The following is a 14,364-nucleotide window of genomic DNA, read 5'->3' on the forward strand; positions in this document are numbered from 1 at the left end:
GAGATAGTTGTGACGGTTATCAGAACAAAACAACAGGCAAAAAACCCACATTAATGTTTAAACATCTGCAGGTGCTAAATAATTTGAAGAGTTATCATCTTCGAAAAGTTCATACCATCAGTGTTTCATTTCGCAACGAGTGCTAATTCCACCGAATATGGTAATCAACCGGTCAAGCCCATCGGTGGCGACACTCAGATCGCAGTTCCTGTTTCCACGACGTAATGAGGTAAGTGACGGTTTCGACAACAATTAATAGACATGGGCCTATTACAAGTGATGAAAAAAATTATAATCCGCCGCAAACGCGCTCAATACGTCTGCTTGTATAGTGGCTTCTCTAGAAGTGTTCATTGCCATGTTGCCTAAGACATGCCAACTACCAATCGGCTGGTCGCGGGTTCGAACCCTGTGCCCTGCCTTTTACTTTATATTTAACAAACCAAGACCCCGTACCCTGGAATGATGAACAAGACTAACTTGCATATTATAAATCGCACAATATGCATTTTAACTATGAGAGCGGGCCATGGTGTCTCAACCATGGTTCCCATGATTTACTTGATCTGACAAAAATGGGTAGAGGGATTTTAGGCACTATTAAATATAACATTTTTTAACGGACGAATCTAAAATTTTTCAATATATTTGAGTTTCAAATGAACGCCAATATGCTTGTGTTCACAGCCAGATCGGGAAAGTGGCATGGTCCTTATTTCAGTTCAATGGAAATTTTGACGATCGCACTTTCATGGATTTATGTGTGGATAATTTATAGCAATCAAATTTGATGGGTTTTTCTCTTTAACCCCAGTGCCCGCCCGACGGAATTTTGGGGGTGCTTTGAATGAAGCTTTCTTTCTACAATGATGATAACATATCACGCGTGAGGGGAATGTTTATGTTCCTCGGTGATAGCCGCAAAAACTGTTATACTGAGACTGATCCGTAGAAAGAGAGATATGTTCCTGATAAATTTTTCTGTTAAGTTAAGGTACCCATCATCTTGAAAATCTTTTGCTTTTCCTTTTTCAAATCTGATTATGCTTAGAAGAAACATGCGAAGGCAAACCATGATAGTTTAGAAACTGAAAATAACTGTTCTACTTTATCGACTGCTTGCTATAAAGTAAATGAATAACCTAGTCCGGCAACAGTTTAAGAAAAGTATTGCAATAATATGGAATATTTCGATACATTTAATTAAAATCACATCACATGTTAACATTCTGCAAAATTTTTGAAAAATATTACGTATGACGTGTGTGTGCTCATTTTTCATCAAACATGACAATAATTCGCACATAATACCGAATCAAGTTCCACTTCGAACAAGTCACTCGAATCTACCGGTGTTTGATTCTCGCATGCAACGATACCCATAAACCAACACTGAAAGGCTTCACCGTGGCAAGTATAGGTTGCCATAAAACAACACACTTGCAATGCACATTTATGTTCGCTTCATTCCTACACTAACACCGCTCATCAGATGTAACTCACACATTCATCTGGGTACTAAGAAACGGATAGAAAATAAACAAAAATATTGCGAAACCCAATCGCGTCTACGGTTCGTGGAATGAACGATGTAAACATAACCTTCAAAAGGAAAAACGATCCACGGGTAAATATTTTTGTTGTTGCTTTTTATCGATTCAAAGCACCGTGTTTAGGCACCGCTTCCTTCTTCTTCAACTGTACTGTATCTGTCTGATGCAGCAGACATTGACGCAAATTCGCTTGATGGTCACCGTAGTGCGTTTGTTTGATTTTGCATTGTAGACAACACCACCCATTGATAGATAGCCTTCCAAACGAGAATCAATCCCCGATGATCCGTGTTGATGTGCGTGCGTCGTCGATCGCCGGTCACACTTCCGGTTACATAACTACATTTTTGTCGGCATTCAGTGAAGAAAAGATCTCTATAACACGACAAAATATGTCAGTATGTGTTTTTTCCCGAGTAAAAACATGTGGCGCAATCATTATTCTACACATTGTCGTGATTCTCAAAGGAATTAGCATATGAAGAAAAACAAGTTTTACCACTTCAAGTCGTTTCAAACCCACACAAAAACCCGGCAAGCACCGCTGCTCCTTTTTCACCAGCGGTAGGAAAGGATGGAGAATTGACTGCCAATTCTAGCAGTTTACCTACATGTTAGAACTCCATGTGTCGAAATGCCACGACGCATGCAATTCTTTTTTTTTTTTTCTTTAAAGGACTTCTCTTGAAACTATCAAGTAGGCGTGAGCCGAAAGTCAGTCGAATTTCATTCATAGAAATCAACCACTAATTAATATATGAAACAAATTTTCTCTAGAATTTTATAAGATTGAATAACCATCATTATAAATACACCAGAATCTTTTTTTTTTTCATGTAACGAATACAATTGCTTCTAGAGTCCCCGAATAAAAATTATTGTAGAAAAACAATACGATTTGTTGTTACAAAAGCTTCCACAATTTTGCTTCGACCATTGAAAAATATTTCAATATAATGTTATACACTATTCAATTAATTGTGAACATGCTTTTCACAATATAATGTTTAGGTTGTTAAGTATCGTAACAATTCAAATCATAAAATTTTCTCATACATGTTTTCTTGGAAAACAATTAAATGCATAGTTTGCATATTGTTTGAAACATCACGTGTACAATAAATTCAATTGTGAATTGTAGAAACAATATATTCAATCGCTGGAAATGAAAAAAATCTTGTCAAGATACAAAAAAATGTATTGTAACCGACAGATCTAATTGTGAATCAATTTTTTATGCTGTAAAATCAATGGCTTATTTTTTACGGGTAGATTATGATAGTGAGGAAAAGTTTTCCAAATCCAAATCACAAAAAAAAATTATATGAATTTTTGAAGTTTAGTTTAATGATAATCATTCATTACAATACATGTTATTGTTTAAATGGGATTTGAATTTTGGTCTTAAACGAACATTACAAGATTCACCTGTGAAAAATACTTCGATATTCTCAGTGTAAACCTATTTCGACGTAAACATTTCAAAAGGAGTGACATTTTCTCTTTGTTTACTTTTTCTTTTGACTGTATCTTATAAATGTATGATATGTTATTATAAAAATGTTCGTTACATATCTGGTACTGTTAGAAAACTGCTAACATTGCCTTTATTAAATTCAAATCGTTTTGACTATATAAAAGTTATATTAGGATGAGAATTCTACGTAAAAGCGAAGCTAGGACGAAGAAAAACTTATGTAAACTGCCTTACGAAATAAACGAATTCGTGGAAAAAATGACCCCCACGACTGGCTTGACAGTAGCCAATTCAATCGACCCCATTTTTGAGTACATTTTCAATTTCTGGCGTGGCATAATATTTATCTTGAACCGTTCCCCAAATAAAATAATCCAGCGGCGTCACCCTGTACTTAAAACCATACGAGGTACTTTTGACAACTTGAAAGTACAGAACAGGTTTCAAGTTAACTTTTTCGCTCCCTAAATATTGAAGTAGTGTCGTGGAGACTTTAAAGTGTGGATAATCACTTAAACAATAAGAAGGAGCTGCTTAGAATGTTATTAATGAAGTTTGAAATCTGCGCTTAAGCCAAATTATTTCTTTTTATTCGAAATATTATTTTGTTGAGTAGATAATAAAAGTAAAACTTTGGTTTTAATCAAAAGAAACAAGGTTTTCTTTTCGTTGTGATCTATCTTTGACAAACGGCAGTTCACCGAAAAATCATATTTTAAAGAAATCGTTTTCTGGGCATAAGTTATAACTGCGCGAGATTAATTTATTTTGACTGTTGTGATTGTCCCAATTTCATTCAATTTAAAAAAAATATATATGCATAAAACTAAATTATAGCATTTTTGCATAATTGATTTTCTCTAAAAAAAATACTAGGCAAAGTCAGTTTACCGGGCGTTTTGGAAATAAAAACTGCGATTTGTCGGTTACGTCATATATAAGATTACATCTTCCGAACCGAAAATGGTCGCCAGAACCTCATCAATGACCTCATAGTAATTTTTGAACAAGCCTTCATCTATATCGAAGTTAGCCATTTCCACTAAAAATGAGCCGATAGACAAATCGGTTTGTCGGTTACGTCACTTATACCATTGTATCTCTGGAACCATTAGTAGTTTTCAAACGAGATCAAATATCTCTGAGAAAATAGAACGGATAGAAAAGAAGCGGTTTGTCGGTTCCATAACATATATGATACCGAAAGCACAGGCTAACAGAACTGACAATATGAGAAAATTCTTCTAAACACAAATTTTCGTGGGACTACAGCTCCACCTATATTGAACTGCGTGAAATGTTTACTATCGCTACACTCCTTGTGTTATGTTTTGATTGTGTTGGTAATTATCATCCGAATTTAAGTGGCGGTAGGCCATAAACAAGTGAACATCATAACAAAACAAGGGTTCGATTTTGTATTGCGTTGTAGGATTGGAAATAGGCACAATTGTTTATTTAGTTTTGGTAATATGTATTAAATTTGTCTCCTGCTGAAAAAACTAAACACAGTCTAGTTGACAGACTAGATGATTTTGCTAGGGTAACGTGGCGCCATCACTATACCGTCCGAGTACTGTCCCAACTAAAGGAATATTCGAAATGACAGCTAAAATGATTAAATAATCTAATTTGAGTGTCCTATCTGTTAGTTTATGCCGAAAGTGTCAACAATTGGATCTTCAAACTTGATCAATTACTCAAATTAGCTTTCAAATGAACCTAAGTTTGTTGAAATCGGTTTAGCCATCTTTGAAAAAATTGAGAGGAGAGATTAAAAATGCTTTTTTTATACCGCCACATTCCCTGAACCGGAAGTGACGGGTATTTGATCTTAAAACTTGATCAAAGACCAAACAGTAGCTTTCAAACGAACCTAAGCTTGTTGAATCCGGTTTAGCTCCGAGAAAATTGAACGAAGAGATAAAAGTGCGTTTTGTCGGTTACGTCACTTATACCTTTATATGCCTGAATCCAAACATGTCAATTTTTGATCTTCGAGCTTGATCAGTGACTCAATTAGCTTTAAAACGAGCCTAAACTTGGTTAAATCGGTTAAGCCATCTCCTAGAAAATTCAGCGGAGAGGAAGAACTTTAGACGATGCTCATAGGCATATTTTGATCTCATCGAGCTGAGTCGAATAGTTCTCTAGCATTCATTCTCTATATTCTTTCTATAGAGAAAAGAATACTTCAAATTAAACTTTTTATTATAAACCATTAAGGGGGCACTCTATGAAGCAGTAGAGAATAAGGTTCATTTTCATTATTTTACTGAACAGAAACCAGAGCTATCAGGATCTTTTTAAAGCATCTGTAGTTGTACGTTTGTGGATAAGAGAACCAATTTTTATACATGAAAACAGTTCAAAATAGCGACCATATCGAGCATCTCCCGAGACTGGTTTTTCAAAAGTCAGTTTTCTGTTCACACGTATAAAGGGTGATTTTTTAAGAGGTATAGAATTTGATTTAAAAACAAAGAATAATAATTAAATCTTTATTGGAATCGATAGCAAGATCAATATAATTTGATGTTAGAAGATGCTTTCATGCAAATATCGACTGCGGCTCCGCTTTGGATGGCCCATACCCAAGGTCCATTTTTTGGCACACTTTCTCTAACATATCGGCCGGTATTTCAATGCCACCAGCCCATAATCTACACAAAACAGTAATTTTTTAGGATTCATTAGTAACTCTTCAAATGCTACTGACTGGTCTTCACTTCATATGCGTCAATTAAGCTTGTTGACGAATCCATTCAACCATTGACGAGCTTCGTCACTGAACAGAATTTTTCGATCAAAAAATGAATCTTCCTCCAGCTTTGCCAGCGCCCATTTATAAGACTAACCGACGATTCATGATTAAATTATAGCCCAAACTGAACAATTTTGACATGGACACAACGCACGATTCACACGTGATCTGCCGAAAACAGTGTTGCCGAAAAGATACCAACAAAAAATCACTCTTTATTACGAAGTTGATCTCTGACGCATAAATTCAAAGAACAGTATAACGGAAAATATTCAAAGTACGACTTTGAAACTTAGAAATTTTGTTCCCAGACAAAATATCTATCGATTATAACAATAAACGACAAATAGATTTTTCCTTAAAAAATATAATATTTTATCAAGAATGTCAAATTTATTAAAGTTCCAATGTACTATTAGCTATTAAATGCAAGCAAATCATATGTGAAATGAAATTAAAAATCATCAAAACCCAAAATAAAAAATTTTGTGCGCTTCTGAGTAATGATTCAGAAAATCAGATTTATTTGTTATTAATTTTGAACAACGATAAAATTGAAATTCTAATTCTTCGAATTTTTTGACACGATTTTTAATGTGCAAATGCAATTTAAAATGCTCTCCGAAATTATACTTATTTAATACTCTGAGGTAATCCGAATAGACTCAAGCTCAAAGTTTATTTTTATACTCAATTCTTACGATATGATTTAAAAAATAACTGGGCTTAGAAAATGTTTCAAATTCTCTCTAATAAGTCGTCGCAGCAAGCAACAGTTTTGTCAATTCAATATATTTTAAATACTGAACAATTTTCCCGTACACATTCGATCGCCTCTTGAGGAACATCTCCCGCAGAGACTTGTCGGGTAGTCGCGGAGTATTTACCGTCTACAATCGGGTTCATCGTCTGGGTGGGCTGCAACCAAAGCCCATCGGTCGGAGCCAGACGTCGTCGCCACAAGTACAGTGCGACGTCCACCCCCATTTGTATTCGCACGACGGCGATGACCTTTGGTACTAGGAAACTCTCGATTCAATAAAAACGAAAATCTCCTCCCCCCTTGCACACACAACCACACAACCCAGAAATACGAGCGCACCGGTACCGGATTGCAATTCTTTGTACCGACCGACAATACAACACAGTGTATTGTGTTCATACTAGCACATAAAAAGCGTCGCCTGATTTCTCAGCACATCGCGACGCCAACACACAACTGTGGGATTTCATTACCACATTGTCAAACCGAGTGCCGTCTACGCGGTAGCATCTCGCGGCCACTTAGTATTGTTTGAAGCGGCCAACAGGTATCATCGTTCGCGCAGCGATAGAAACCTCGAGATTGCGTTTCGAAAAAAAAAACTTTATAGATAATCAGTCGTGCAATAATCGGTTCTTCCGTCCCTCCGTGCGTCAAAATAAAAAAAAAACAATTACGTCGTATGCCAGCTTCCGCGTGTGTGAGTGTTTGTTGACAGCCTAGCTAACCAAAAGCAACGTGTCAAATCGTAGTCTTGACGTGAAGATACGTGATGGATTTCGCGGGTCCATGTTCGTCAGTATTTGCACGGAATCATTAATAACAGACGCTGTCGATTTGACCGGGGTTTCCAATCTCGGCAGTACCGCCGGCTGGAGCAATGTGGCAGTAAAGTACAGTGGGAAACGAAAGAATAAATATTTTTATGTTTATCGATTTCATAACCATATCTTGGCTTGAACGGTTACGTACCATTCGGTAGTGTGTGCTGCTGCGAAGTTTGAATTGAAATTGTGTGTACATTCGTTGTTGGTTTTACCCCGATTTTTTTTAACAAGATTGGCTGCTACCCTAAGCCGGATGAAGAAGCATTTGTTCAAGACGAGATTTTGCTAAAGTTGAATACACCTACAATATAAGTTAGTTTACCGATAGACAACAACAGTGTACATTGCGAAGGTGGTAACGACGTATAATAAAAAGCGTCATTCTGTGTCCGTGTACGTATCATCTGGCGCTAGTGGGACGACCGATGGGAGAGAAATCGAGCCAGTGCAAAATTCATGAATAGATATTTTTCAACTGATACAAGTCATTCGAACGCACACCTTTAGCTATTTTGCATTTGTCAAAGATTTGTGACTTCTTACGAAACTTATCTAAAAACAGAGTAGAAGTTTATAAACTGAAAGGGGAAATCACTTTGTTCCAATAGAAAAGAAAATCGCATTGAAAAAAATGATTCGCCTAAAATAACGGATGTATGAAAAGTTACAAATTTTTAGCAACATCTAGTCACATGACTTGTTACCAGAGTCGAAAATAACTCAACAATTTCGCAAAGCCACCATTTTTAGTTAGAAACCTTTGACTGTTGAATGAAAAAGTCAATATACGAAATTTCTCAAATTTCTCGGAAAATCCCGGGATTTCTTCAAAAATTTACATATCTACCTACTGAACTACTCTAGATGTGGTGGAACAGAGGTGAAATAACCTTATAAACAATATGATATATTTTTGAAAATTTAATGTTTCATTACCAAAAAAGGGTTACAAATTCAATATTTTAAATATTCGACCAGTTTGACCGCCATTCACGAATCGATAGATTTTAATTACTTAATCATAATTGGAGAGGTGCTGGTCAGCTGGGCCATGTTGCATCGACCGGAACAATTAATAATCAGAACAAGCAATGCCTTGGTTATAGGGCGGGTAGGCTCGTACTTTCCATTTGAGTAATTCCATCGCAAATGATAGTTTCTTTTTATTTGATGTTTGTATTTTGGCATTAAAATGCCTTACTCTTCCCTATACGGGACCGGGTGTCAATTGAAAGTTTCAAAAATAGCCTCGCCCTTTTTTGTCATAATTTAGAACGTTAATAACTCAGTCATTTGTTGATGGATTGATATAATTTAACAACCACTCGATTCGGAAACTTTTAACTTAAACATGTATGGCAACATCGTTTCAGTATTTCAAAAGCATACTATTGAAAAAAAAAACGTTAGAATCGACCTATGTTTTCAACCACCAATCCCAGTTGTCCAAAATGATGTCATTTTCTTGTTCGGAATAGCAGGCTTTGCGCCATGCATAAAAACACCGCATCGTTCCGCGTAGTATGAAGCGAAATCTATAAATATATGCTGCAAAACATATCTTTGCCTAGTTGATGCTTGCTTGTGAATGAAACAAGTAGCTCGTCCAGTGAGGTGATGACTGGATTGTATATGCGTTCGCTCACTGGATTGTCGCTTTTGCATTGTGTGTTGGTGCAATTTCCTACTGTTTGCGGCACACCGTGTTCGCTTGAGTATCTTATATATCATCCAGTTTTTCAAGAACTGAATCAGCGTGGTTACTGGTTCTTTTGAAATATCCAATGTATTTAGCAAATCTTTGGTCGATTTTTGGCATTTAAAGTGTCTTACTTTTCACTATACTGGCCCGGATGTCAAAAGTTTCTTAAATAGTCGCGTAACCTTTTTCTGGCATAATTTTGAACGCTAATAACTCAGTCATTTGTTGATGGATTATCAATTTATTGGATTATTAATTTAATTTAATAATTTAACAACCAATCGATTCGGAAACTTTCAACTTAAACATGTATGGCAACGTCGTTCCAGTATTTCTATAGCATACAGGGTCCGGCACTCGAAGTGTAACCAATTAAAAAGGCCATAAATTCAGTTTGGAAAATTACTTTTACTTAAGTTTACGTTTCGTCTTCGACTCATCAGTGCGTCAGCAGATTATGCTGACGCAAACCCCCGGATCAACATAATCCGCTGAGCAGACGTAAAGTTAATGCTATTTGCAAGACACTTTTTTTTGTACACATGAAGTGTAACGTCCAACCTGACGTCTCGAACGAAACAAGTTTCGGCTTACTGGCCGTACAGATTGTGGTAATTTGAAGGGGAAAAAGCTTGCTTTTACCCCCAAGTTTATGCTAGGTGCATATAACCATTTTCTTAAGTTTACGTTTCGTCTTCGACTCATCAGTGCGTCAGCAGATTATGCTGACGCAAACCCCCGGATCAACATAATCCGCTGAGCAGACGTAAAGTTAATGCTATTTGCAAGACACTTTTTTTTGTTGTACACATGAAGTGTAACGTCCAACCTGACGTCTCGAACGAAACAAGTTTCGGCTTACTGGCCGTACAGATTGTGGTAATTTGAAGGGGAAAAAGCTTGCTTTTACCCCCAAGTTTATGCTAGGTGCATATAACCATTTTCTTAAGTTTACGTTTCGTCTTCGACTCATCAGTGCGTCAGCAGATTATGCTGACGCAAACCCCCGGATCAACATAATCCGCTGAGCAGACGTAAAGTTAATGCTATTTGCAAGACACTTTTTTTTGTACACATGAAGTGTAACGTCCAACCTGACGTCTCGAACGAAACAAGTTTCGGCTTACTGGCCGTACAGATTGTGGTAATTTGAAGGGGAAAAAGCTTGCTTTTACCCCCAAGTTTATGCTAGGTGCATATAACCATTTTCTTAAGTTTACGTTTCGTCTTCGACTCATCAGTGCGTCAGCAGATTATGCTGACGCAAACCCCCGGATCAACATAATCCGCTGAGCAGACGTAAAGTTAATGCTATTTGCAAGACACTTTTTTTGTACACATGAAGTGTAACGTCCAACCTGACGTCTCGAACGAAACAAGTTTCGGCTTACTGGCCGTACAGATTGTGGTAATTTGAAGGGGAAAAAGCTTGCTTTTACCCCCAAGTTTATGCTAGGTGCATATAACCATTTTCTTAAGTTTACGTTTCGTCTTCGACTCATCAGTGCGTCAGCAGATTATGCTGACGCAAACCCCCGGATCAACATAATCCGCTGAGCAGACGTAAAGTTAATGCTATTTGCAAGACACTTTTTTTTGTACACATGAAGTGTAACGTCCAACCTGACGTCTCGAACGAAACAAGTTTCGGCTTACTGGCCGTACAGATTGTGGTAATTTGAAGGGGAAAAAGCTTGCTTACTTTTACTTAATTCAAAGTACAAAATGTGTAAAAATAATACAAAATTCAGAATCAATTCACTTTTGCTCGATATGACAACCTTTTGCCTTGACTATGGCCTTGAGACGGTCAAAAAACGAATCGCAAGCTGCCCGAATGTGACTTGCAGGTGTATTTTGGCCCACTCGCGGACAATAACTTTTTTCAGCGCCTCGAGACTGGTGTATCTTTTAGTTCGGACTTTGCTCTCCAAAATGGCCCAAAGAGAATAATCCATTGGATTCGCATCTGGTGAATTCGAGAGCCATTGTGTGGACGTGATGAAGTTCGGAACGTTGTTTTTCAGCCATTCTTGGTTCACTCGAGCTTTGTGAGACGGTGCCGAGTCCTGCTGAAACGTCCATGGTCTGCCACCGAAATGTTTGTCTGCCCACGGCTTCAAAGCAACCTCCAGAATACTTTCCCGATAATATGTCGCATTTACCTTGACGCCAGGCTCGAAGGTCTGAAGTTGGTTACACTTCGAGTGCCGGACCCTGTACTATTGAAAAATTTGTTTTAATCGACCTATGTAAAAAAAATATATATATTGAAAAGCTTCCTCGAGCTGTTTCCAAAACCTCAAATTATCTCTGAGTAATTGATGTGAGTTTTGTTTTAGAATTTTAGACCACTACCAAAGTAAGTTTGTATTGTCATATTACCTATAAAATTTCAAATATGTATGTTTTCCGTTCTCTACGAATCAAAGGCAATGGCAAGTCAAAAAATTTTTAAATAATAATAATAATAATCTCGATCAGAATAACAAATATTATTTAATGACTCAATAATGACACGTTAAATTCCAACGTTCCATTCTAACGTTTTTGCCATCTTTTTCTGGTGCTTCCGGAACCGGTAATGACAACTGGCCCCTCCCGAAATCAAATCCTGGGTACGGGCCTGAGCATCGATGATATCGAAAGAATTTGTATTCACAATTTGCAAGAACACTTGAAAAAATCGCGCGGTTTTTCACAGCTGATCATAAACAACTTATCCTTAATAACGATGGCTTAATTCTATGATTTGAATTTGGAATTGCAATCGCATACACCATATTCACCAGTTTTAGCCCCCAGCGACTGTTTTCTGATCTCAGATTTTAAAAAAGGTGCTTGCTGGAAAGAGTTATGCTAAGAAGAAATCGTGGTATAAAAGTGTTGTAGAAATGTTTGAACGCCGTTGGAGCAAATGTATTGCTCTTCAAGAAGAATACATTGACGAAAAAAATCAAAATTTAGAATAAAAGAGTTGATTTCTTTGTCAGACCGGAAACATTTTATGTTTCTATTAATTCAAAAAGCTACTATATAATGTAGAATTCGGTTTACTAAACTTAATTCGCGTCAATGAGGTAGATACGACTAAATTTATCAACGGTGCGTACAATTCTTCATAATACGAAACATGAAATCCCAACATTCATGATAATACTGGTGTAAATTCAGAAAATGATTAATTACCGAGCGTATTCCAACTAGAGCGGAACGGGGTCGCTGTATTCAACACTAGCATGCGATAATTTGTCCGCAATGAACAACGAGCAATACCTTTACAATCAAGCCCAACAATACAGAATTCACACTTAAATATTGTGCACTGTCTCTCCCGTTTAATTTTCGTTCGTCCCACTTGCCGCACTGTGATAAGATACTGTTTGGTGTGATGTTTTTTCGCCGAATTAGAGTGATTGAATTCCTTTCGTTTGATTTCGTTTTTGCGATGTGAAACTATTCAGAGTATCTCTAAGTATGTCTATCTTTAACAGCATGAACATTGGCCTGAGTAAATTGGAAAGTGATGTTTTACCTCATACGTGACAAAGTGTGTTTTTTGATGTTGTAATCTGTGTGTTATATTTGAGGAACCAGAAGAGGACTACCACCTATCAGCGAACAAAGTAAGCAGTTACTCGTTTATATTAAACTTTAAAAACCACTGCAATCGACTGCGTGAACCACCTGACGACAGTAGCTAGCACAAGCTTCCAACGGACCTAGTTTATTCGCGACACATTCCTAATCAGACCAAACCGTTGCGTTGGTGAGCACAGTTACTGGATCACGTTGGGCTATTGAAATAATGAGTAGGAGCTCACTGAGGAGTGCGCGGAAGGACTTTTTCAAATCGGTTTGTGATTTTTTTTTACTTTGTTCCTCTGGGACCTGTCACGCTTTATCTGTGCGATAGAAGCAATATTTTGTCAAGTTTGAATGCTAGTTATGCATAAGTGTTAAACAGATAACAGACCTGCTAAGGAAAAAAAAATCGCTTGTTTTATGTGGCGCAAGTTTCAGCTATTGAAGTTGAGTGTGTTTAACCAGCAGTTGTAATGCCAATCATACGTGATCCCTCTTGTTTATATTTTATGTGTTCAAGTGTTTACACTTTTCTGGCACAGTGGCATACGAAACTCAGTTTCTCGCTGTCGACATTTTCGTAGCATCGTCATTGTCATCGTTTTCATCATCACAGTCATCAACCAGTGAACGAAAAGTTACTTAGAATTAGATCGCAATGTATTAAATAGCACCGTTATCAAATATTTCAGGGAAAATGATTGAATGTTTCAAGTGATAGTCAAGTGATGTTTACTCGGAGTGTATCTCACACGTGTGGTATTTTTCACTTGGATCTGTTGTTTGGAACGTTCAACTTGAAATGGTATGTGCAAAGAGATCGAAAAATCACATCTAGTTTTTTTTAAAAAAAAACTTATGCTTAGTATTTTCCTGGTTTTTGTTACACTTCACAGAATTTTCAGATCGTCTAATGACATATCGCGTAGAAAGAGTTATTCCAAGACAATTTTACCATGGAACAGTACACATAAAAAACGCGCTGGAATTGTTCAGCTTTACCTTCAAAACTAGGCCAACTTTTAACGAAAAATCATCACTTCAGATGAGGCACATTTCAGGTTAAATGAAGGCGTTAATAGGCAAAATTGTCGAGTCTATACCACTGAAAACCCTCAATTAATTGAGTAACAGCCTCTACATGACCAAAAAGTCACAGTTTTGTGTGGTGTTCATGCGGGGTGACTGGTCCCTATTTTTTCCAAGACGATGATGAAGCAACGAAAACTGTTAATGGCAATCGTTATCGAGCCATGATAAATGATTTTGAATGATTTCAACTGTTACTGATTTCAACAGGACGGTGCAACATGCCATACAGACTGACAATCGATTTGTTACGACCATTGTTCCCCGGACGGGTCATATTGAAAAACGGTAATTTTGACCAGGCATTTCACTTGAGTGATATACCATCGAGTAAGCTTCATTTCAACACTGGGGAGGCCACCGATGAACATCGCACAAAAAGAAAAGCGCACTTCTTCTTAGTGCCGAATAGACAGAATTTGAGTGTGTGCTTATGGTTAAAGTAGTTGGTGCGAGTGAAATACGTTCTCTTCGCATTAAACACTCTCAGGTGCTCTCGCCTAAATACACCACTGGTGCGTGCTAGTGGGCGAACACTTCTGTGATTTAATTTTTAAATTTATAGAAAGTAGCGCTTTATGATAAACTTTTTCGCAGCAAGAAA

General features: G+C 37.2%; 1 protein-coding gene across 13 annotated transcripts in view; it reads left to right on the forward strand.

Annotated features, from left to right (window-relative positions):
* The window catches only part of LOC131439187 (NAD(+) hydrolase sarm1), a 139,763-nt gene that overhangs the window by 61,777 nt on the left and 63,622 nt on the right, over nt 1-14,364 (forward strand). Inside the window, exons 1-2 of one of the 13 annotated variants that reach the window (XM_058609913.1) lie at nt 7,432-7,450; nt 12,581-12,712. The exons of 5 other annotated variants lie outside the window; for them this stretch is intronic. Coding sequence is in view for 4 of the 8 variants with exons in the window: in XM_058609908.1 (XP_058465891.1) it covers nt 7,347-7,445 (99 nt within the window). In the remaining 4 variants the exon portion in view is untranslated. Of the gene's footprint in view, nt 1-71; nt 230-7,082; nt 7,451-7,507; nt 7,778-12,580; nt 12,713-12,752; nt 12,943-14,364 lie in introns of those variants that run through there. 7 more of the 13 variants (XM_058609914.1, XM_058609915.1, XM_058609910.1 and 4 more) reach the window with 7 other exon arrangements.

Source organism: Malaya genurostris, chromosome 3 (assembly GCF_030247185.1).
Source record: "Malaya genurostris strain Urasoe2022 chromosome 3, Malgen_1.1, whole genome shotgun sequence".
Classification (NCBI taxonomy): domain Eukaryota; kingdom Metazoa; phylum Arthropoda; class Insecta; order Diptera; family Culicidae; genus Malaya; species Malaya genurostris.